This window comes from Equus przewalskii, chromosome 9 (assembly GCF_037783145.1).
Source record: "Equus przewalskii isolate Varuska chromosome 9, EquPr2, whole genome shotgun sequence".
Taxonomy (NCBI): Eukaryota; Metazoa; Chordata; class Mammalia; order Perissodactyla; family Equidae; genus Equus; species Equus przewalskii.
In genome coordinates, this window is record NC_091839.1 from 55,987,531 (window position 1) to 56,012,649 (window position 25,119).

A 25,119-nucleotide genomic window follows, 5' to 3' on the forward strand; every position below is an offset into this window, starting at 1 on the left:
CAATTTTTTTTCCATCACTAAATTTCTCAAGAGCAGTCTGCACCCTGATGGCTATCAGGCCTGAATCAGCTCTCTTGAAGGTTTCAAGAATTTAATAGCCAAATTCAAAGGCCTGGTCTCTGTTACTTCCCTAGATCCCTCTGTAGATTATGACTCCTTTCTTTAGCACAATTGTCTTGGCATCTACCCTTCCTCCTCTTTTTGCCACCCAAGACTGGGCATTCCCCTCAGCCTAGCCCAGGTTCTTCTCTTCGACTCTATACCTTTGCTGTGTGTTCTCGCCTCTCCCCACTGCCCTTTCTGCTTCAAAGTTTCCCACCATGCAAGAAACTTGCCAGACAATATCTTTAGTGCTGGCCTCTCTCTAGAACTCCAATAGTCTCGCATTGTTTTCATTCATTTAATATTTATTGAGGGCCTATGACATGCTGTTGCACTGTGCCAGGCATTGGTGAACAAAGCAGACCCATTCCCACCCTTATGGAATTTACAGCTTACCAGGTAACACAGATATGGAACAATTAACATGAGTGAGAGAAACACTGAGGAAAAGTAGCGTGAACTAGGGGGGGTGTAACAAAATCTAGTTCAGGAAGTAGGGTTTCAGACAAAAGACAAGACATCCAGTTAAAGTTGAATTTCAGATACACGACAAATTCTTTTCAGTGTAAGTATGCCCCAAATATTGCAGGGGATATAGTTATACTAAGAAATTCTCTCTATGTACCTGAAATTCAACTTTAACTGGGTATCTTGTATTTTTATCTGCTACATCTGGCAAGGATGGGAAGGGATTGGTCAGCTGGAAAGGAAAGTCCTGAGGAACTGAGAGAAAGGAAGAGTGGGAATTAACAAGCAAAAGGGGGTGACAGGAGAGGGGAGACATTCCAGGGAGAAGGAACAGTGGAGGCAAGAGTTTGTAATAAGGGAGAGCTTCATGCTTTCGAGAATCTGAAAGAGATACAGAATGGTTGGATCATGAAGAAGAGGAACAGTATTGGGAAATAAATCTAGTGAGGAGAAGCCAGCCCTTGCAAAGCTTGTATCACGCTAAGGATTTTGGAGTACCCTAAAGACAACAGGAAGCCATTTAAAGATTTCAAGTAGAGGAGAAAATGGACCTAAAACGGTTCTAGTACCAATTCCAGTGTGAGGGGTGGGGTGCCCCACACCACCAACAAGCAAGTCTCCAGACCCTAGCAGGGTGTCCCACAATTCCACTCAATTCTGACACTATCTAGTGGGAGAAAACACCAGATTCCATAGGTTAAATGTTCAGTCCCACAAGACTGTACCCCATCTGCTCACTTCATATGCCAATTGCAAGCCCAGGTTGTTGGCTGTGTTTCTGACCAACCAGCTAAAGATTGGGAGTTCCCACAATGCCCTCCTCCTTGGGTTCAATTAATTTACTAGAGCAGCTCACACAGCTCAGAGAAATGATTTACTTACTAGATTATCAGTTTATTATAAAAAGATATAACTCAGGAACAGCCAGATAGAAGAGATGCATAGGGCAAGATATGTTGAAAGGGGTGCCACTCTCTCCCAATCTCAATGAATTTATCCACCCTGAAGCTCTCAGAACCCTGTCCTTTTGGGTTTTTATGGAGGCTTCATTACATAGGCATGATTGATTAAGTCATTGGCCATTGGCGATTGATTCAACCTCCAGCCCCTCTCCCCTCCTGGGAGGTTAAGGGGTACGGGACTGAAAGTTCCAACCTTCTGATCACATGGTTGGTTCTCCTGGCAACCAGCCCCCATCGGTAGGTGTAGTCTAAAAACTCACCTCATTAACATAACAAAAGATGCCTCGATTGCTCTCTTCACTAGGAAGTTCCAAGGGTTTTAGGAGCTCTGTGCCAGAAATGGGAATGAAAACCAAATACATATTTCTTATTATAAATCACAATATCACAGGACCTGAGCTGAAGTTTTAAATGAACTTTCTGGCTGCCAGGTGGGGAAAGGAATTGAAGCGGCAGGAGTTCACGTAGGAACTCCATTTCTAAGGCTACTGTGATAGTCAAGAGATGTTGGTGACTTGATCATGGCAGCTTTCTCCCATTGGTCTCCCAGACTCAGCTTGTTCCAAACCTCCCTACACACAGCCACCAGAGTCATATTCTCAAAAGGTTGCTCTGAGCATATGATCTAATTACTAAAAATATTCAGAGGCTCTTATTGCACACCAAATAAAATCTCATCTCCTTAGCCTGGTACTCAAGGCTTTCTATAATCTTGCCAGAACAGAACACATTTTTCCTGCCTTATCTTTCACTCTCTTCTTCAAGTGACATGTTCTAGCCCATTCGGATAACTTTTTCTCTGAGCTTTTCTACCTGGCTCAGTCACTCACTTTCCTTCCCTCTTTTCCCAATTTCTTGAAGAATTTCCCTTTCTTCAAGCTCCAGCTCAAAAGCCTTCTTCATTGAAGCTTTTCCTAACCTACTCAAATAGAAGTTACAGAAACTTATTCATTCAACAAATATTTAGTAAGACCTTGTGATGTGTTGGGCACTGTTAGACGTGGAGGGACAAAGAAAAGAACGTCCCTGCCCTCATGGAGCTTACATTCTTTTGTGAGACCAAAAGCAAGCCAAGTCAACTGCAGGAAGTGCGTAAGAGTGGGGACTCTGGGCCCATTCTGCCTGGGTTTAAAACCTGCCTCTATCACTCACTTCCTGATGCTAGTAAAGTTACTTAATTGTCCTGTGCCTCAGTTTCCTCATGGGGATAATATCAGTAACTATCTCATGTAGCTCTGAAATTAAATGAGTTTATACTTGAAAAGAACTTAGACCAGTGCCTGGGATACTGTATATACTCAAAAGCTGTTAGCTATATAGCCATATATAGTGCAGAGTCCATGGAAGGAGAATGATCTTGGCTTATCCAAGGCACAAGATGGGCAAGGAGGCCAGTGTAGACATGATAAAGTAGCAGAGGCAGAGAGTGATGAGGTCAGAAGCAGGGACCAGATCAAGCAGAACTTGGCAAGGATGATAGATCTATTTTGGGTGGGATGGAAAGACACTGGAACGTTTTTGATCAAAGAACTGCTGTGACATCATTTATGTTCTAAGAAGGACACTCTATTTGGAAGAAAAGAGGAGAAAAGAATGGAAGTAGGTAGACCAGAGGAGAGACTACTGTAGTAGTCCAGGTGAGGTGATGGTCGCTTAGTCTTGGGTGGTAACAGTGGAAGTGGTAAGAAGTAAACATTCAGAGTGTGTGTATATATATATGTATGTGTGTGCGTGTATATATATATAAATATATTTATTTATTTAAGATTGGCACCTGAGCTAACATCTGTTGCCAATCTTTTTTTCTTCTTCTTCTTCCCCCCAAAGCCCCCCAGTACATAGCTGTATATTCTAGTTGTAGGTCCCTCTGGCTGTGCTATGTGGGATGCTGCCTCAGCATGGCCTGATGAGCAGTGCTGTGTCCACGCCCAGAATCTGAACTGATGAACCCTGGGCTGCTGAAGCAGGGTGCACAAACTTAACCACTCAGCCACAGGGCTGGCCCCTAAAGTATATTTTAAGGTAGGCTCACTAGGACTTGCTGATGAGTCAAATACGGATGTGAAGAGAAGAGAGGAATTAAAGATGACTAGGTTAGGAATAAAAGAAACTAGGCTTTGGGTCTGAGTACTTATTAAGATGGGAAAGAGTGAGAGAGGTATGGGTTTGAGCAGAAATTCTACTTTGACCAAATAAAATTTGAACTATTAGACAACTAAGATGGACGTCCAGCCTGTATGTTTGGAGCTCAGGAAAGTTAATACTGGAGAAAACATACGGATGGTGTTAAAAACCATGGGATGGGGGCTGGCCCCGTGGCCGAGTGGTTAAGTTCGCACGCTCCACTGCAGGCAGCCCAGTGTTTCGTTGGTTCGAATCCTGGGCGCGGACATGGCACTGCTCATCAGACCACGCTGAGGCAGCGTCCCACATGCCACAACTAGAAGAACCCACAAGGAAGAATATACAACTATGTACCGGGGGACTTTGGGGAGAAAAAGGAAATAATAAAATCTTTAAAAAAAAAAAAAAAAAACCAACCATGGGATGAACTCACATACTTAGTGTAGCCAGAGAAGAGGACCAAAGCCTGAGCCATGGGGTATTTCCACATTTAGGGTAAAGGAAGAGAATCATCAAAGGAAATGAGGAAGGGGCTGAGGCAGGAGGAGTATCAGGAGGGTGTGGTGCCCAGTGAAGAAAGTGTTTCAAGAATTAAGGTGTGATCAACTGTCAAATGCTTCTGAGAGGTCAAGCAAGATACTATCTAGTTAGTGCAAAGTAAATCGTTCTCTGAGCTCCGTTTTCTCACAGTGCTTTATTTGTACCTTTCTCACCTCAGTTTCCACCCATTACGTTGTATAGTTATTCTGCGTGTGTGTGGCCATAATAGCTTATCATATAGTGAGATTTCAGTAGTACCTTATTGTTTGTCATGCTGTATAGTTCTTTTTGTCTCCTCTCTTCTTAGAGAGGTTGTTTAAGGTCAGAGACCACGTCGTCTTCTCTCAGAACATCCACTACCCTATTTGCTCAATAAATGTTTGAATGGATGAATGAATCATGTGGAATTCTATAAAATCTGGGAGAACACACCCAACACAGAATTAGCAATCAGAGCTGGTTTTACTGAGATGTCCTCAATGTTCTGTTTTAAGACCAACACGTGGGCTTTGTTCTGCCTAGAATGAAAGACGTCCACCATATATTTGGAGTTGGACTGTTGCTAACCACAACCTATCTGGCATTTCTATCTTCTATTCTAACGTTTCATGCATGGTGCAGTCCGAAAGTATCTTAGCTTTTACCTGATTTGCTCCCATAAATAAGTAAATAAATATATATATTTTTCCCCTGACCTGGCTATTTTTCATCTAAAGTTGGCTCCAGTTGATACCTTCAGAGGTCATCAGTACCTTTCTCTGTCACACTTGAACTTTAGCATCATTACAGTACATCAGAGACATCAGGATAAGTTGACATTTCCTATTATAATTAATTTCAAAACCACAACAAAAGGAACTATGGAAATACAGGCACTAGGAATGACCAAATTCTTAACGGAGGCGTGGTTGAGATGGCATGCCCAAAAAAAAGCTGGTAGTCAGTGGATGAAATTTTTCCCTAAGCCTGCACAAAATGAATGAGATACAGCTAATAGGTCACTGAGTTACTGTCTCTGGAAAAGAAAGACTAAAACCAAGAGTTTGAGTAACAAGACTATCAACACCCAAGTTACAGATGTAAACTTTTGGCAACATCACTTGTTATCTTGAAAATGTGCATTAGACAACACAAAAAGACAAAATCATCACATCCCAAACAAGTACAGTATCCCCCTAGAGATCAGAAATGCCTGTCACCTGTGCCAAAGCCACAGAAACCCACCCATCTGGAAAGCCAGCCTCTCTCAGCTCAGCCTTTGGCACTCCATTTGGGACTCTTGGTGATTTTTTCCTAGAATGCCACATTTACCTCCATGGCTCTTTCGGCTAGCCTTATGGTGGCTCCCTGAGAGCAGTTACTCACCTTTGACTGCTACTTAGTCTCATACCTAAGGATTGAGAAGCTTTCTCCAGTCCACTGACCACTTACCATAATGTTTGTTTATCTTTGGATGGATGTATTTGTAAAGAGAACCGTGGCTCACAGCCCTTTTACTAAAACTTACTTGAATGTGCCCTGTCAAAGTACGGCACTGTTGAGCAGCCAGACCATCCACCCAATACTGGCGCTGTGATTCTCAACTACTGCATCCTCCGCACATGATACACTGCTTGGCACGAATTAGATACTCAGTATACACTTGGTGAATGAATTTCAGAGAGACACTGACAAAACAGGACATATCTGGAGAATGGAATAAACAGGCTAGAGATATTTTGTTTGGAGTCAGAAGCTTTACAGCTTCTTTCAAATAGAGTTGTCAGAAATGGAGGGATAAGCCTTATGCTATAAACTCTAGGTCATTATGACCTAATGATCGAACGCAGCATTTCCTAGAGTTTAACATGATGTGGTACTAGGGGGAAAAAAATCCTATAATCAAGAAAGTTTGAGAAATGCTGGATCAAATAAGTCTTTTAACCTTAGAACTCCTCAGAGCTTTTAATATGTCAATGTGCTTTGGACTCTAAAAGGGAGACATTATACAGCTTTTCCCAAACTTTTATTCAAGTATTTAGTACGGTCCCTTATATTCCAGGCACAGAGCTAGGGCCTAGGAATACAACACTGAGCCAAACAGATCCAGTGTTTGCTCTTATGGAGTTTATGCTCAGTGTGAGAAACAGTCAAATACCACACAAATATTTATTATAAACCACAGCAAACGGTATAAAGTTCATCAGCATCTTCTAATATGTGAAGCAGACAGATACCTCTTCTACTCAATATAAAAGATTGAAAGCCAAATCTCTCTCTTAAAGCTTTTCATGAACATGGTTCTAACAGTCTACTTTAGTTTGAACAACCTTGCTCAGAGGTCTAACACATTACCCTTGCTAAAAATGCGTTACATTTTCAGAAGTCAAGTCTAGAGGCAAAAGCAAGACACAAACCACTCATTTATGAAAAGGTCAGAATTAATAAATACCTCCAGATGCTTGATGAGAATAGCTCCAACTTTAGGGGCTGCTTAAATTAGAGTGATGTTGAAACAGAAGATATGTACTGCGGTCTATGCTGCACCTAAAATGAATGTGGACTGACGCAAGGATCTGATCCACAGTGGTTCCTACTGAAAGTAGCTGATTTGAGTAAGCAGGTTTTCATCAGTAATGCAAACCTGAACCAACTGCACTTTGTATATTGATTTCTAAACGACAAGGTTCTTCCTATTTTTATAGCTGATATTTTTAACAGGAAAATACAACACTGATGTTAAAGTACCATTAAATAATCCTGAGTTAACTTTTTCTTCTTTTTATGCATACTTTCAAAGCACCAACTATGTGCTAGACACTCCACTAGGAACCCGGGAAAACAAAGAGGAAAAAGCCTGGTGATGTTTTATTTATCCTTGTGATGTGGGGGTGGGGAAGCTACAGAGGGAAAGCCAAATTAATCACTTTCAGAAGAATCAATCCGTAATGTCTAAGCATGTTGACATTCCTAAATCTTCACATTTGTCTTTACTTCACTTGTTCATTCCAATGCATTCTCAGTTAACAAAAACAGTTAAGTATTTAAAAACCTAAATACTTAAACCACTTAAAGGATCCAAAAACTGAGCCCTTTTTCACTCGATGGTTCTATACTGTTCCTACTAGATTCCATAGTAGTATCACATGTGCTAATAAGTGTGGAGAATTTGCAATTCACATTTGAGAACATTTAAAGGATACTTTTGTCAAATAAAGCTATATGGTAAATGAATTTTTATAATTATAAAGTGCCATTTAATCTCAAATTAACTGAGAAGAGACATGCCTCTCTTCTCTCCTCCTCAACATGGGTAATTTTTAATTTTCAGACCAGGAAATGAACATACTTAGAAAACACTTAAGAGTATGACAGAACTCAAAAGACAAGTAAGTATTTTGACTTACTCCATCCCAGCGACTGACTACAAACAGGACTGACTATAAATATCGCACTTGATTTTTTCCTATAATAGCCAAAGATTCTACACTTCTATTTCAACTACGTTGGCACATCTAACAGGAAACCTGACTTACCTCAGACCTAAATATCAATAGCATGATGAATAAAGTGAGACTGTCACTTTGTAATGACCCACATAAACCAAATTTCTGAAAACTGAAAGAAAAGGTTATTTTACATAGCCTATAAAAAATAAACATACTCTAGAAAGATAGTCATTAAAAATTATTGCCACTCAGTATCAAATCTTGTATACTGTTTTCCTAGCAAATGATCAGTTCCCATCTAGTTTCTAGTTGAATGGGGGGTAATTGTACCAGGACTAGTCCATTCATGGGTTGGCCTCAGACTGACTGGAATATGGTCCATCAACATGCTATAAAGACTGGTAGGTCAACCTTGTGTAATTATGAGCAGGCTACCTTTTTGGGACTCTAGATATAGAAGATGCATATAAATTCAACTCCATCCATGGACAGAACTTAGGTCATCCAAATGAAAAACGACATTAGGAAGGCCAAGCAATGATTTACTTTATTTAGGCTGAATTTATTCCTTCCTAGTTAACAATGCCAATAATTCAAAAACATTCCTTTTACTTAGGGGAGTTACTACCAAGGATGAGTTAAACAGGCACATAGAGATTTTTGGCCCTCTCCAATTTTCTTTCATATGTTCTCCTTTATTCCTCATACCTTTTATTATTTCTTTGAGAAATTCTTATGACAGGTATAAGACTAAGGAAATTTTAGCAATTTCCCCAATAGGTAACTTGCTTTATATAAATTTCATTTCCAATTCCTAAAAATAACGACAGACACAAAATTTACTTAGTTTTTTAATAAACCATAAAATTTAAATATTCAAATAAAAAGAAACAAAAATAGATATTTAAGCCATCACTAATCTCTGTTTTTATTCTTCCTCTGGGTATCGGAGGCTTGACTTACCTGGGACTAGAGTAATACAGTTATGATGCTGGTGTAATAACGAACAAGTGAGTAAAAGTGGGCAATGGCTTGATAAAATTTACTTTCAAATCTGGAAGTAAAGACCAGTGCTCCCTCGAGCCCACTGCGAGACCTTGCGCTGGTCTTGTCGTCTGCGGAAAGCTACTAGGGCTTACCGTTCTCACCACACTTTCTTCTTCACCGCTTAGCACTCCCTGGCATTGTGATCCTTTTGCTTGCTGAAGCTCACTTCAGTCTGTCAAAACATCAAGGGGGAAAACCCCCAAACTGAATAGACGAATAAACACTTTTAATGTGAACAATCATACTCAGATCAACCTCTTTTGAAAAAATACAAGTCAGTGGGTTTTTTGGCCTTAAGTAACTCAAATATTGCTATTTTTTCTTCCTTTACTAAAACAGCACTTTTCATTTTATTGACATTAGCCAATTATTTGCCATTTCTCTGATCACATTGGTACCCTATGTTCTTCTTTTTGATTCAGCATTAAACATTCCATTCCAGCATATTTGATCTTTGACTAATTTTATCTCATTCTGTGAATAAATCTGCTACTAATCAGTGAAAATCACAAAAGGAAAAAGGAAGCAGTGAGCACCAGCAAGGCTCTCACTTCAAAATTCATACAATTTTTTTAATAAGAAAAACATTCATTTTTATTACGGAATCTAAAACCATTATTGCATGACCTTTTAGCATACTCAAATGGGCTGACATTCAATATGGACAGCAAGCTAGCTCACAAGAAACGAAGTGTAATGCACAAGTACGTTCAGCTGGTAGAATCCCAGCAGTGCGGCAATAAAGTGCAGCAAAAATTTCCTTATATTGAATAAGGACTCCAGTAACCTCGGAATATTTTTGGTAAAGTTAAGGAAAAGCTACTGCAGTCAGGAGACTGGTAATCTTTAGACTTCAAAGACTGGCTGCCAGGGACCACAATGAAATATTAGACCTGAAGCCAATGAGAAACACTAGCTTGGAAAGGAATAGGTCTTTCCAAAAATGCAAAATTATCTTAAACAGATGCTTAGCATACTATGATTTGACAGGTTTACAGTGATAAAATAGCAAAGATTAATGATAACATTATTTATATCTTCAGCGTGTAAAGAACACAGATTTAAAAATGCAGCAAGAAACCCTATGACAGCTCCTGAGACAAGTTATCCTATGGCCTATGTCCACTCCATGCCAATGATGACTAGCCTGAATGGTAACACATAGAGTAAAAACAGTGATCTACTGTACGTGAGTCAGAAAGTACTGGAAAGTGACAAAATGGTATGTTATTAAATGACAAAACATATTTAGAGGCTTTATTTAAAAATCTCTCACTGTTCATTATCAAAGTTACAAGATTGTTTGCATACCAATAGACAGACTGTAAACATAGGAAATTTTCATTAAGGAAAGATGGGTTTACTGTAATTTGATCTTTTACAAAAAATTACTGCAAGTTATTGATAACAGAATTTCTCTTTTACTTTCTTAAGTCTAATTCTCTTGAAAATTAAACCAATGTTTCCACTCCCTCAAGCTAAAGTTCAACCATGGTCACCTTAGGAAATACCCCTGTTTATTTGTTAATCAGAAATACAAATCGAGTGGCACATATTTCCATTTTCTTCTTAGGCCGAAGGTTTCGGCTTCATTATATTTTACAAGAAAACAGAAAACTTGCAATGGTCCTGAAAAGTCTTTCATGTCGCAGCTGAGGTTTAATGACGGCAGTGGAGGAAAGCAATGGTGATGCAAAGTAAGACCAGCCCAAGTGCCCTTATCTGACATGGAATCTTTTTCCTGTTTGGCTTGTACTAGTGTTTCTGGTCAGGCTGCCTCCACCAAACCTGATTGAAGCAGAAGGGTGACATGCTCCGGTAAGTTCTGTTTAAGGGCAATTCCGTTCAGGCAAATAGTTGATCCTTCAATCTGTTGGCTGCGGGATGATACTAATATGAAGGAAATTATCCGGGTAGCTCAGATGTTCACTCAGCCATTGCAGAGGTGTTTCCAACATTGGCTCAATTCCATGAATCATCACTTGGTTCTTTTTTTCCCCATCTATTCCAAGAAAGAAATCCAACAATAATCAGTTAAGAGTCAAAACAGTCCAAGAAAAAAAATACTGTTGCTTTTTGAGAATCCTTCGTGAATTAAATGGATTTTACAGCTTTAACAGGTTAAACCTGGTCTGTCTCCTGAGCAGGAAATGTGGACATGGAGAAAGTTCAAATGTTGCAATATGTATCACCCAAAACAGAAACCTGAGGGTTACAATGAATTCTGATAAAAATTCTGTTGCTATATGTGAAAGTATTCATTCTTTCTTAATTACTGTGCTTACCTAAGATTGACGTTAATGAAACTATAGTGGAGAAAACAGCCCATTTGTACCCATTGACCAAAATTTATTTTAGTTACACATTAAAAACTGTACTATCTGGCTATTAAAAACAGGTCAAATGAAGTGGGTCAATACAGATTTAAAATATGTAAAGTAGAAATGTGACTAGAAATCATCAAGAATAAGATCAGTGTTTAGGAAGATGCTTAATAAAACAGATGGGAGTTGTACGTTAATTTGCAGTAAAGTTGTTTAAATATATATCAGAAAGTTTTAGAAACACTATAGAATAAGAGTTACAGTCTTAATGAGAAGGAACTAAGAGTCTGACTCAGGGATTCCTGATTTGGAGTCAGGAAACTTGATTGATATTTGTTAACACCCATTTGCTAATTAAAAGGGTGGTGTAATTCACACTTTTCTTTGAAATTCAAATCTTACTACAAATTAAATTTAAGGTTAGTTTTGTATCTTTTATGATTTTAGTATGATATACTGACCATCTTTAAAGTAAACAGCAGCACTCTTGGTTTTTATAGGAAAACAATGAGAGCAAACCAAACTCCTTTTGGAAAACAAAACATAGAACTTTCAAGAAACTTTGTGTCACTCCTTTAGTACAATTCTTGGTTTGTCTCTTTTAATCTCTTCAAAATACAATGTTCAAACTTCAACTTCCCGGAGACAGAAGATAACAAGGAAACCGGGAATTCATGGAACTATATGACAGGGAAATATCCTACTTTTCCCTTCTGCTCTGTTCAAAATGACTTCTGCATCCCTAGTGCTCTCATGTCTAGGCAAAATGGGCTGATGATGTATGGTGATAATGGCTTGGCTGGCACCTGAAACAAGAGATCCTTTTAAAGAAATATTTAAACTTCCTGTTAGAGGCAGCACAGCCCTGGGAGTTGACAGTCAACAGACTGACAATAAGAGAGGACACAAAAACACTACAGAGAATTGATAAAAAAGAATGCCAAAAATAAAACCCTAAAAAACATACTATCAATCCCAAAGATAACCAAATAAAAGTGCCAAACAAACCCCTAAATCACTGTCATAGTTTAAAACAACTTTGGAAAAAGACATCATCTCATAATACTAACCTAAAAAATGCTTTCACCGTTTTGATTTTTCTGCCAATCTTTGTTGCATCTACACGTATTTTTACACAGTGGTGATCACAGTGTTAATATAATAATTGGTTTTCACAATGATGGGAATCATCTATAAATAAAAGATGAAGCAACACACAAAATACTATAGAAAGCATGGTATTAGTACTCTGAGAAGATTTTAAAATGTTGGTATTCAAATGGATAAACCCTTAGCTATCTGGAATGATTCATTCTTCGTAAGTTCTAGATTATGAAGGTTTTACTGTATTAAATCTTTCTTAGAATATTTGAAAACATTTCCGCTGTAGTTTTCTTCATATACTTATTATATATTTCTCTGAAATATTTTAATATTCTCAGAATCTTCCTCCTACTTAGCACTGAGTCAAAAAATGAAAGAGCAGCGGTGTAAGAGTAAAAGTTCCTTATTTGTAAAGTTTTTCCTTAAGCCAGAGTTGCCTTCGGATACTCTGAAACAGAGTGCTAGAAGAAACAAGTCACAACTCAATATCCAAAATACTGTGCCTAAAGCAATATTTACACATGGGAGCAAATACAACACGGCATACAATCCACGCATGCACAGTGTGTTTGAAAGGCAAAAGATCAACCCTGTCCACAGAAGGGTAGATGGAGTTTATGAGTTGTACAAGAGAAGGCGGAGAACATAAGCACTATTCAAACACTTTGTATAACAAACCCAATAAATCACGATATCAGAGACCTGAATAGGTAGCACTGATTCTCTGGTTTAAATTGGGGCCACTTTTAATCTGTAACATAAAAGTGTCACTAACTAAATTTAGACAACTAAGGAAGTGGATCTAGGATTGTCATTTCCCTCAACACAACAGTTTAAAATTTTAAATACATTTATTTTGTCACTGCCTACATTTGTCCAAATATTTCATCTGTGTATATTTATCTTTTTTGTGTTTTCTGACTTTCCTCAAGAACACAACTGTCACCAGGCAGATTCTTAGAATGGGACAGTGGTTCTTTTGGAACTAATAACTAAAGTTTCTCTCTTATTCCTCACGATATCCCCAGTGCCTCGCATGGTGTCCAACACTTACTAACTAGTCAATAAATGTTTTCAGAGCTTGAATAGTTTTATTGCTAGTAGAATATACTACCAAAAACAATTTTTTGAGAATAGTTTCTGATGGCTGTCAGTACACTAAGTAAAAACAGCTCTACCTATAAAGACTGTTTTGGTTATTAAAACAACAAAAAGTCAAAATGTTTCCAGATAAGTCCAGAAGCGTATATATTATCACCTAAATTCATGCTGCGATAAGTAACAATAAAGCATGACTGGACATTTTGGCAATATCAGAACTAACAAAATGAAGCAGTGAAAAATTAGCAGATGTTTCTTTTATTTTCTAACAGTAGAAAGGAAACACTTGATGATACCGCTAAAGTAAATCATGTTTTTGGTAAATACATCTTTGTGTTTCAAAATAGGAATCTAGAATTTAATACTTGGGAATAAGCAAATGACTCAGGAGAAAAATGTTACTCCACACCTCACCCACTCAGATTTTTTTAAAAGTTAGTTTGATGCTTTAAAGTAAGCAAACATTTGAGGCAGTAATTAAGTGAAGTAGTTCTATATGAAATTCTCTCATACATGACACTTTTGGGGGGTAACTCTGATATAATTTCAAACTTACAGAGAAGTTGCAAGAACAGTACAAGGAATTCCCCTTCACCCGGATTCATCAATTGTTTACATTTTGCCCCATTTGCTTTATCATTCTGTGTGTATAATTATTTTCTGAATCATTTGAGAGTAAATTACAAACACTGAGTCCTTTACCCCTAAATATTTTAGCTTGTACTTTCTAATAAAGATATTCTTTTACATAGCCACAGTACAATTATCAAAATAAAAAAATTTAACACTGACATACTACTATTACAGTGTAGAACTTACAATGGAATAGTAGAATTTACAGTGTAACACGACTACTACGGTGTGGAATTTTATCAACTATCCCAACTATTTTTTTTCTCCAGTATAGGACCAGTCCAGGAATCACACATTGCATTTAATTTTCATGTCTCTAAACTCTCCTTTAATCAGGACAGTTTTTAGCCTTTCTTTGCATTTCTTTTTTTTTTTTTTTTTAAAGATTTTATTTTTTCCTTTTTCTCCCCAAAGCCCCCCGGTACATAGTTGTGTATTCTTTGTTGTGGGTTCTTCTAGTTGTGGCATGTGGGACGCTGCCTCAGCGTGGTCTGATGAGCAGTGCCATGTCCGCACCCAGGATTCGAACCAACGAAACACTGGGCCGCCTGCAGCAGAGCGCGCGAACTTAACCACTCGGCCACGGGGCCAGCCCCTCTTTGCATTTCTTAACCACGACAATTTTGCAGAGTACATACCATCATTTTGTAGAATGTCCACATAATGATTTTTAAACCTGATTATTTTAATTCTTCTTGTAAATAATATAAGGATAGTCATTCATAAATATTTGGGGTTTGTGAATTAAGGAAAAGGCCAGAAACAAATGTTAGAAACATGTATTTTCTTTAGGTAGAGGAGGAATTCAATTCACTTTTAGAGTTAGATATTAAATCTGAGGAGATCAAATAGCAATAAAGAGAGTATCACAACAAAATTTCATTTCCTAAATTTATCTTATTTATAAGTCCAGGTATTATAAAAGTATCACATAATTTTGTATTAGTACCAACAGCCTAACAAAAATTCAATTCTTAACTAGCATCTACTTTAAAGTGAGCATTTTAGAGTTGTATGACATTTTAAGAAAAATACATTCAAACAGATTTTGGTTGCATGATTAGAATGGTAAGAATTACATACAGAAGCAAAAAGAAACAAAAGAAAATTCACATTATCCACACAAGTCATCAATGAAAATTATCAACTTGAAACAATGGTAACTTACGTGAATATATATAAAAAATGATGTCTACACACACACACACACACAATGAATATAATGATATACAATAATATAAATGAGACATAAAGGAGAAAGGGCCAACTAGGCACTGATAGTCAACAAGGTGCTACCGAAAGACAAACTGGGAGGCAGGCAACCTGACCTCTCATTCTGTAATGAAGGGCTCTGGGCAGGCCTCATAGCTTTTAGGGTATTTCTGTATATATAAAATGAAGGTGTCCGTCTAGATCCATGGTTTGTAAATCTGTCTGACCATCAGAATCATTTGGAAGATTTTAAAAAATATATAAGCTGGGACCCTCTCCAGACCTTCTGAGTCAATCTCTGGAGTAAAGTCTGTTTTTAAATGTTTTCTTGAATAAAGCTTACGATAACACAGGTGTAGAATTTTTCTTCAAACAAAATCTTACACAGAAACCCAATATAAAACACAGGAGGAAGGTGGGGCAGCTTTGATGTGGGACTGAGCCCATCTCCCAAGTCCTGCTGCTTCCTGATTTACGATCCACGGTGGTTTCTGATAGAACTTCACAGGTCAGTTTGCAAACCGCTGGCCTAGAATACAGGTCTTCCAGTTCTACTCTCTGAGTCTTTTATGCCTAACAGTTCTAATCAGCATAACTCACTAGTTTTGAATTATTAGGCAAATTGCTTAAACTCCTGAGTCTCAGTTTCCTCCTTTTCTAGTGTGGACGAAGAAGTCTCATCTCCAGTGTTGCCTGGAGGATTGAATGGGATGTCTGGGTGGAGCGCTCAGCACAGAGCCCAGCCCAGGGCTTGGACACAGGAGGGATTCAATCGAGTGAGTGACTCCTCCCCACACCTCCTTCCTGTTCACTCCCTAAAAAATAAAAGTATCAAAAAACTCATAGAGTAAGCAAAGACAGAAGACCAGTTGTTTTTTTTTTTTTTAAGATTTTATTTTTTTCCTTTTTTTTTTTCCTCCCCAAAACCCCCTGGTACATAGTTGTATATTCTTCGTTGTGGGTCCTTCTAGTTGTGGCATGTGGGACGCCGCCTCAGCGTGATTTGATGAGCAGTGCCATGTCCATGCCCAGGATGTGAACCAACGAAACACTGGGCTGCCTGCAGCAGAGCGCGCGAACTTAACCACTCGGCCACGGGGCCAGCCCCCAGAAGACCAGTTTTTAAAACATCATGATTTAGCAACAAAAATTAAACACTCATTGTAATTCTCTTCCTACACACACAGTGATGGGAATAAGGTAATTTTATTAGTACTAAGTACATCAAAAGGTATATAAAAACCGTGGATTCAATTACGTGACTGGCATGCAAAGCATTGTGAGAATTTAGCCTCATGTCAATATATACACTGAATTACTCAGCTCCATTATTATGCAGTGTGGCATGTAAATTTCATGAATGTGTTAAGGAAGAAAAAAAAAAGACAACAAAACCCCAAAGACTCAATCATTATGCAGACAACAAAATGAATGACATTTTAAAAAATTCCTGAAGTTATCTAAAAAGGTCTGGATTAAGTTAGTAGTGCTCTCAACATGTACATTTGGTGGAGCGCATCGTCGACAAGTCAAATGAGCCCTATTGTACTGCCGTGATGTTGTTAAACAGAGTTTAGGTAAGGTTCTTAGTTTTCAAAAAAGATGAAAACATTCAGGTGTGGGGGGGAAAACCCAAAATCTTTGTTATCTATTTTCAAATATATCATTATTTGAGAATTCATAGTATGTGATGACTGCCTTTTAGAGAGTTCTATTAGCGATGGCTCATAACATTCCCCTTTCCAATCTGCCTTTCAGTCCTTATTTTTTGGCCAAACTTCAGCAAGGAATATGACCTAAATGTCTTTAAAAATAGGTTACTTGAGATTCTAGAGAATATGTATGAGTTTCATTTTTACTGTTAATAAATATACTAAATATGTGAAATCTCCTTGAATTTGAAGCTAAAGAAATCTACAGTATACCTTCAAGGGAAAATGCTTTTAATCAGAAAATTTCAGTTTAATAACATTTGTTTTTACTTTATTCTTGTGAATGTGGAAAATAGAGATGTAAGGCCAAACGTTATAACCATGGTGTTTAGTTTTGTGGCTTTACATTTATACTTCATAACTATTATCTGCAGAAAATGACTTGATTTGCCATCTTGGAATGGGTGATGCTGAAGGTAAAACTTCTGAAAAATACTGAACATTTCTGAAAAAGTTTTAAACAAATAAAGAGAGGAGCTTTTTGATTACCACTAGTTGGAACAATTTTGTTCTGTCTGACAAATTCTTTAACCTCTGATATGTTCATTAGTAAAATGCCAACTAATTGAATCCATCGACATGAAAAACCACAGGCAGAAATCTGAGGTGCATACATCATGCTGAAGGATTTTGACTCGGCCTCGGCCATAATAGTCAGTGAGGTCAGGTCAAAGAGGGTTAAACCAAGCCAGGATATAGCCAAAGGAATACATCAAACGCTGATTTTAAAAGGGCAATTAATCTTAGACAGAAACGCTTCCTGGGGAATGAGATCTCAATCTTAAGAGCACACTACATGATGTAGCAGTAAAAATGAACATATACAAGCGCACAGGGCTTTTATCCTATGATCACAAACAGAAGGAGAGTGCTGTTTATCAGAGAAATACAAACCCATTTAAAAATACTTACATTAACTTCTTCCGGATCTATACTCACTTAGCAGTCCAGGTCTTAATGAAAATACAATATCACAGCTAATATATACTACATAGGTCCTTCCATGTATAAACTTTATATTTTATATACTTAAAAAAATTATTTCTGCCCCAAATATTTCCGGAGCCTCGGTTCTTAACATTTAAAAGAAGATTTTCAAAACACGCGTCCATGTTAATTCTTTCATTGACTTTTGCTTGTAATCTTTGTATTTCTTAATGAGGACATAAACCAAAATTTAAACTAAAAAAAAAAAAATCCCATATAATTAGCTATAATTATAAAAAGAAAATTGTATTAAGTGACTGTAAGACCATTTTAATAAACTGATTAAAAGCCTCCTGATAAGATAAAAATGTGGTAAAAGTTAGAAATTAAAACTAGTTCATTTAAAAAACCCAAAAAGCAAAATAAAATTTTGATAATATAGGTTCAAATGTTTTTGATCTGCTTTCATAAAATGAGCCACTAATTCTAGTTGGGTTTAATAGGGCTCATTCACATTTGTCAAGTATGCATCACAGAATAGTTCAGAATTAACTGTTTTATTTAAAATACAGGCAACAAATACACTGTTGAAAGGGGCAGACTGAGGTCTCACAGGACTTGTTTTAATGAAGAGATGTGTAGCTTAAACTGCCTGTATGTGTTCATTATTTTGTTAAGAGAATTTTTTGTCTAGTGCTAAAGATGTAATATGAATTGTGCAAGTGTCTATTCTTTGGAAAAAGTCACGTTAATTCACTTAACATCTTGAGATTTAGATAAAGAACAATAACTGAGGAGAAATCAGAAGCATCTTCTCACAGGTTGGGTAATCTCATCACCTTTTTTAATGGAAAATAACAAAAATAATCAGTTTATTATTTCTATGATTGTAGAAAAGACATAATGTCAATGGATTAAGTCATTAACAGATTCAGTATCATCAAGATTGCCCATGTGTCGGGACAAACCACAGAGATAAAGAGAGAAGGAAACAATCAAGGCAAAGAATTGGACTCATTTTAGTTTAGAATTTGACAGCACAATGATAAATTTAAGAAAATACATCATAATTAACAAGTTTAAACTGAGCCTAACAAACTGCTTCTATCCAAACTTGAGTATTGTAATCCTTGCTCACAAGGGCTACATTTGAAGAACTTTTTTTGAATTCCCACTATGAATGGCACTATCTTTTTTTCATATATACACAAAACACACATCCTATGAGGGAGAGAAAACAATGAAGAGCAGAGAGCGTTAGGATGACACTGAAAGGGCGAGTGACCAGTGATGCAGTCCCACGCGCCAGGCTCTCAGTAGTTACAAATGGGCCTTCCAGGGTTACTTGTGAATAGCTGAAACTTCAAACAAAGGTGCAATCTGTTGCTCATAGTCTTCAATGAAAAACTTTCACTAGCAGCAACACTTTCAAACCTCTTGCCTTGAGATTTTTACATTTAATATATTTTAACAGGTCTATGATAATCGAGCTGGCTACATCGACTAGGGAGATGCCTTAGTAAAATACGCTTGCTTCTTCCTTGTCAGAGCCATACTTCCATCATCTCTAATCATGTCCAGAAGTTACCTTCCAAAAAAGAGTAACAACCAGTGGCACGGAACTCTTGCCACAATCAGGTATAAGCAGTTCTAATATCAGTTTCGTCGTGTATTTATACCTTCTGTGCACAGGCTTGAACATCAAGTCCTTGTCTCTTCGGAGTGGGATTATCTACAAACAACAACAAGAAAAACAAAACTACTTCTTTCTAACCTCACTTTGTAAATTTCTTAGGAGTGTAGTTATTTTTTAAAAAAACAACAGAACTGTAAAAAAACCAAAAAATATGCTCACTGTAAAGCCTTGGAAAACCATGAGACTATAAAAACTCACTTGAATTTTTTGTTCATTTAAACCCTACAACTATCCTATGAGGCTACTAGCAGGAAACATCCTTACTTTACAGAATAAGAAACCTGGATCCATTAAAAACAACAACAACAAAACAACTAAACGATCTTCCAAATCAAACAGTGAGAAGGTACAAAGGGATACAAGAATGAAAACAAATTCTTCATGAGTAAAAGAATTACTGAAATTGTAAAACCATTATTATTCTTACTCCTAAACCCTCATTCTGATGAAGTTTGGGTGTCTGTAGGTTTTATGTTTCTGTGGTGAGAATCTGTGAAATGAAATGCTACCTCTTGGGGGGTCAGTGTCATCATGCTGACAAAACTGACTATTTGCTGGTTCAAACTTCAAATCACAAGACATCAATCAACCAGCTTTAATTCTGACACCTGATGTATCTGCCTTGTATGAATAACATGATATTTAGATTTTCCTTTTCTCTAATTGCTTTATGTCTAAAAAAATCTATTGTAACATCAGTTAATTCACTTTATAAACACAATCTAATCATATGTTATAAAGCAAAGGAGAAAAAATGTGAATACATCATCTTTTCTTACTTTTTATAAAACCTATTCTTTGGTTTCTCATAAAGCATATCTAAAATAAAGCAGTATAATTTAGACTACCTAAATGGGATATTATGACTTCCTTAGCCTCAAGTTGTTATAATTATCTTTCAATGTACTAACCAAGCAAATAACAGATCAACCTTAGTCACTTAGTTCCTCAGTGCTTTTCTGACATCATTGAAAATTTTCTGCACATTTATGGGAGAGGAGTAGAAAAATATGACTTGTTCCTCAGCAAATAAAATAGGGAAATTCTAGACCAGCATTTCTTTTTTTCTCCAAAGCTCCGGTACACAGTTGTATACGCCAGGTGTAAGTCATTCTAGTTCTTCTATGTGGGATGCTGCCTCAGCATGGCTTGATGAGCAGTGTGTAGGTCTGTGCTCAGGATCTGAACTGGCAAACCCTGGGCAGCCGAAGCGGAGCGCATGAAGCTGACCACTCGGCCACAGGGCCGACCCCATAGACCAGCATTTCAGATCAGATTTACCCCTTAGCAACCAGTCCCTGGGTAGCTGGTGAAGAATTCTACTTCTACAGTGGTCATGTGGTATGTATGACCTGGTCCCTCCTTTTCAGCTAATTTCTGCTCATCTTTTAAGACTTAGCATAGTATCCACTACCTCCTCTAGAACAGATAAGATAGCAATTCTAGGTGCTTCCTAATATTCTTTGCAAATATCTCCATTACTGCACACACCACATCTCGGCATCTTTTTGCCCACTCCAATGGTACCAAAGTTTCTTAAAAGCAGGAACTATGTCTTACACATCTTAGTATGCCCAGTGCCAGAAGACAGTATAATGCAAAGCAATTGACTGACAAATAATGAAATCTACAACATCAAATGGAAACTCAAAGTTAAGTGGTAGTTGGGAAAGGTCTCAAGGAGTAAATAAATTCCCAGTAAGCAGAGTAGCAATGGAAATGGAAAAATGCAAATGGCTACAGGGTACTTGCTGGTAGGAGAGATGCATGGAGGCTTTACTAATCTGTCATGGAACAGAAGCCTTTTTGTACGATATTAAATGTGGACTCAGGATTACAACAGCCCAACTGTCACAAAGGACTGACAACCAGAACCTTGAAATAAATTTATAAAAGCAAAAACGGACATTTTATCCTAAGTCTAACTTACTAGGTTTTTATACGTTACATTAGAATGAGAAATGAAATATAATCGGGCAAAACTTATAGATGTTTTGTACTCTCCAAAGTAAAAGAATAAAAGATACAGTTTCAGGGGCCGGCCTGGTTGTGCAGCGGTTAAGTGCGCATGTTTCGCTTTGGTGGCCCGGGGTTCGTGGGTTCGGATCCCAGGTGCGGAGGTGGTACTGCTTGGCAAGCTATGCTGTGGCAGGCGTCTCACATATAAAGTAGAGAAAGATGGGCACAGATGTTAGCTCAGGGCCAGTCTTCCTCAGCAAAAAGAGGAGGATTGGCCACAGATGTTAGCTCATGGCTAATCTTCCTCAAAACAAACAAAGAAAAAGATAAGGTTGTAAATTTTTGGGTTTTGGTATGTTGTTTTTAATGAACAAAGAAAAAAATATTTTACTTCAGGTCTGGTACAGAAGCTTAGCTGAGTCATTTTAACTGCAGCTAACACCACAGGAAAAATTTAGCTGAGCTCACCTTTGGTTATTCCTGGTTCCCTCTAACTTGGCTAACTCCTCTAGCCACTTAGAAAACAAAACAAAACAAAAAAAGAAACAAGCACAGCAGCTCATCATTAATTACTCCACAAGAACAATGACCTAAAGCACGTCTTCATAAATATTAGCACATTCTACTTTCATATGATGAAATAAGCTAAAATTCTTTCATGCATGAATCACTTGTTGCAAGGAGTAGTAGACAATGGTGCCACATAACTTTTATGAAGTACTTTCTCTTTTTATCATGTGATGACAGCCAGTTCTTATCCATACACACCCAATCTTAACGTCTTTCGCTTTCAACTTAAGTTGGGTGCAGGTGTTTCAAAATGCTTCATGTTTGACAATACCACAGGTGTACTGAGCCGACAATAAACAGTTCTTTACTGAAACAGTGACTTGATGTTTTGGATACTCACCAGAGATCCTGAAATGACAGTTATTTTCCAGTATGAGGTGACAAAAGGAAGAGGCAAATACAAGTTTTTCCAGATGAGATACTAGTGTTAGAAATGTGGCCTCCTCCTGGTGTGGAAGTTACCATCAAAAGTATAGGTGCTATTTATATCATTTCAATGAAGGGTGTGTGGTATGTGTGTGTTCTCCGATCAATATAAGCACGTGACCGTTTGGGTAGGAAGCAGTCTGGCACACAAAGATAACCACGTACAGTATCTGAAATCACCTAAGAGGCAGGTTTGTGGATCAGAGTTGTGAGTGGCTGGCCACCTCACAGCCCTCGCTTCAAAAAAATGCAAGGGAAATGACAGTGTGTCTTCTTCAGGAATAGATGTGCAGGTAGATACAGCACACCAAAATTTAGGAGAGAATAAAGAGTCTTTAAAACAATAAAAATAAAATAAAAGCAATAAAAAATAAAAACAATAAAAAGCCACACAAATTTGCATGCCACTCTTGTGCAGGCCCATGTTAATCTTCTAAGTACTGTTGTGATCCGGGTGCAGGAATGGCAAGAGAGCATGCAGGTGCGTTCCGACAGAGTGTATCAGCTCAAAGCACATGACTGCTTTCCATCTACATGCCTGAACGTCACAGCTACCCTTTTAATAAATTCAACGAGAAGAGTGACCGGAATTATATAATCCAGGAAATCTAAAATAACAAAAGTAGAAGTCCGGGCTAAGATAATATCACAAAATACTATAAAGGCAAGATTAGGTACTAAAACACAAACCACAGAATAAAGAGTTAGGAAAAAGAAAACATTTCAGAATGTTATTTTAAACTAAACAAAGAAGTTCAAAGGTTGCAAAAGTGAAAATGCAAACAAATGGTAGCACAGTAAAGTGGAAAAAACAATGGACCAGCAGATGGAGACTGGAGTTCTAAACCCAGTTTCTGCAATTAAGTAGCTAAGAGACTTTTGACAAATCTAAAAAATTGAGACTGAACTAAATTAACTCTACGGTTCTACAGTTATATGATTCTTTAAAGATGTCAAACACAAAATTAACACCCAACCAATTGCTTCCCGCTCTCCTCTAGTAAGTTTTCTCTTTTCATTCTGTGTTTTTGTTGACAGTTATGCTGCTGATTGGCGGATAGATCATTACGGTAGAGCAGTTTTCTTGAAAGGTTTTGAGTTCCATTGTGATGTTCTCTTTCAATAGTCAAAGATCTTATAAAGAAGTAAATTTTAAATGACATAATGTTTTTGAAAGTAGATGGTCAAAAAATATCTATGAGGGTCCAGCTCCAGGGCCTAATGGTTAAATTTGGCACACTCCGCTTCGGCGGCCTGGGTTCACGGGTTTGGATCCTGGGCACACACCTACACGACTTGTCAGCCCTGCTGTGGTGGTGACCCACGTATAAAATAGAGGAAGACTGGTACAGATGTTAGATCAGAGATAATCTTCCTCAAGAAAAAAAGAGGGAGATTGGCAACAGATGTTAGCTCAGGAATAACAGTCCTCAGCAAAACACAAAAACAAACACCAGGGGCTGGCCCAGTGGCACAGCAGTCAAGTTCACATGCTCTGCTTTGTCAGCCCAGGGTTTGCGGGGTCAGATCCCAGGTGTGGACCTCCACACTGCTCAGCAAGCCATACAATGGCAGTGTCCCACATACGAAAAAATAAATAAATAACTTAAGGAAGATTGGCACAGATATTAGCTCACTGACAATCTTCCTCAAGCAAAAGGAAGAAGATTGGCAACAGATGTTAGCTCAGGGCTAATCTTCCTTACCAGAAAAAAAAAAACAAAAACCAAACACCAAAAACATATCTAAGAAAAGAACAGAGAGGTAGCAATTTGAATATTAAGCTTTAGTTTAAATTTCAATGACCCAATTGATAAAAGCAGATTTTCAAAGTTCTTTAAGATACTACAAAGTACTCAAAAAGGGATAAAAATACAGTACAGAGAAATGAATAACTGAAAGCCAGTGCTTACAGTGGGGTAGGTACAAGGCTTGTGGGTCCCATTTCTGTTAGCAATAAAAATGATTAATCTCTTAATTACACTTCAAATGGAAAAACTAGTCTATATTCCCAAATCCTTAAGAATGTAGCAAAATAGACGTTAAATAGATTAAACAAACACTTACAGCATGGAGAAAATGAACTGAACAGTAAGATTATTCAGGAATCAATAAAAGTTGCTGGGAATTTCCCACTCAAAATATCTGTAACTTGAATTCAAAAATAAAAAGTTGACCTTACTATCTGTGTAAGGACAAACAGGAAAACGGCAACACTGGGTGTTTCTGGAAAGGAGAGCTGGATTAGGGTTTGGTGGATAGAAGCTGAGTGAGAGACTTTTCACTAAATTCCTTTATATACTTTTTGATTTTGGAACAATATAAAACAAAAAAAGATTTTATTTAACTGAACACAACACATTAAAAAACCTTGATAAATAGGACATCATCAAAATTAAATACTTTCACACTGCAAAAGAAAACGAAAAGACAAGTCACAGGCTAGAAGAAAATAACTGCAAATCATATGTCTGATAAAGGACTTGTATCCAGAATATATAAACAACTCTCATAATTAGTAATAAAAAGACAGTCTGAAAAAAAGAAAGAAAAGGATTTTAATAGATATATCATCAAATATATCCAGAAACAATAAGCACATGAAAACACACTCAACATCATTAGACATTAGCGAAATAAGAATTAAAACCACCATGAGATACCACTACACAACCACCAGGATGGCTATAGTTAAGACAAAAAACATATGCTTGTGAGGATGTTAAGAAACTAGAACCCACATATATCGCTCACAGGACTGTAAAACGGCACAGCCAGTTTGTA

General features: G+C 37.5%; 1 protein-coding gene and 2 long non-coding RNA genes across 18 annotated transcripts in view; 1 reads left to right on the top strand and 2 right to left on the bottom strand.

The window, feature by feature from the left end:
• Nucleotides 1-6,772, bottom strand: part of LOC139073366 (uncharacterized) — a 30,668-nt gene extending 23,896 nt beyond the window's left edge. Inside the window, exon 1 of the long non-coding RNA XR_011522018.1 lies at nucleotides 6,628-6,772. This is a non-coding gene — a long non-coding RNA (uncharacterized lncRNA). The remainder of the gene's footprint in view (nucleotides 1-6,627) is intronic.
• Nucleotides 3,096-17,770, top strand: LOC139073367 (uncharacterized). The gene is made up of 2 exons (XR_011522019.1): nucleotides 3,096-3,169; nucleotides 15,707-17,770. It is a non-coding gene; the product is annotated as an uncharacterized lncRNA (long non-coding RNA).
• The window catches only part of ATG5 (autophagy related 5), a 122,107-nt gene continuing 105,450 nt past the window's right edge, over nucleotides 8,463-25,119 (bottom strand). For 11 of the 16 annotated variants that reach the window (XM_070556770.1, XM_008516858.2, XM_070556778.1 and 8 more), the window contains one exon: nucleotides 8,463-10,673. In XM_070556770.1, the coding sequence (XP_070412871.1) occupies nucleotides 10,537-10,673 (137 nt within the window). In that variant the 3' untranslated portion in view covers nucleotides 8,463-10,536. Of the gene's footprint in view, nucleotides 10,674-18,511; nucleotides 19,417-25,119 lie in introns of those variants that run through there. The other 5 variants (XM_070556775.1, XM_070556773.1, XM_070556774.1 and 2 more) reach the window with 1 other exon arrangement.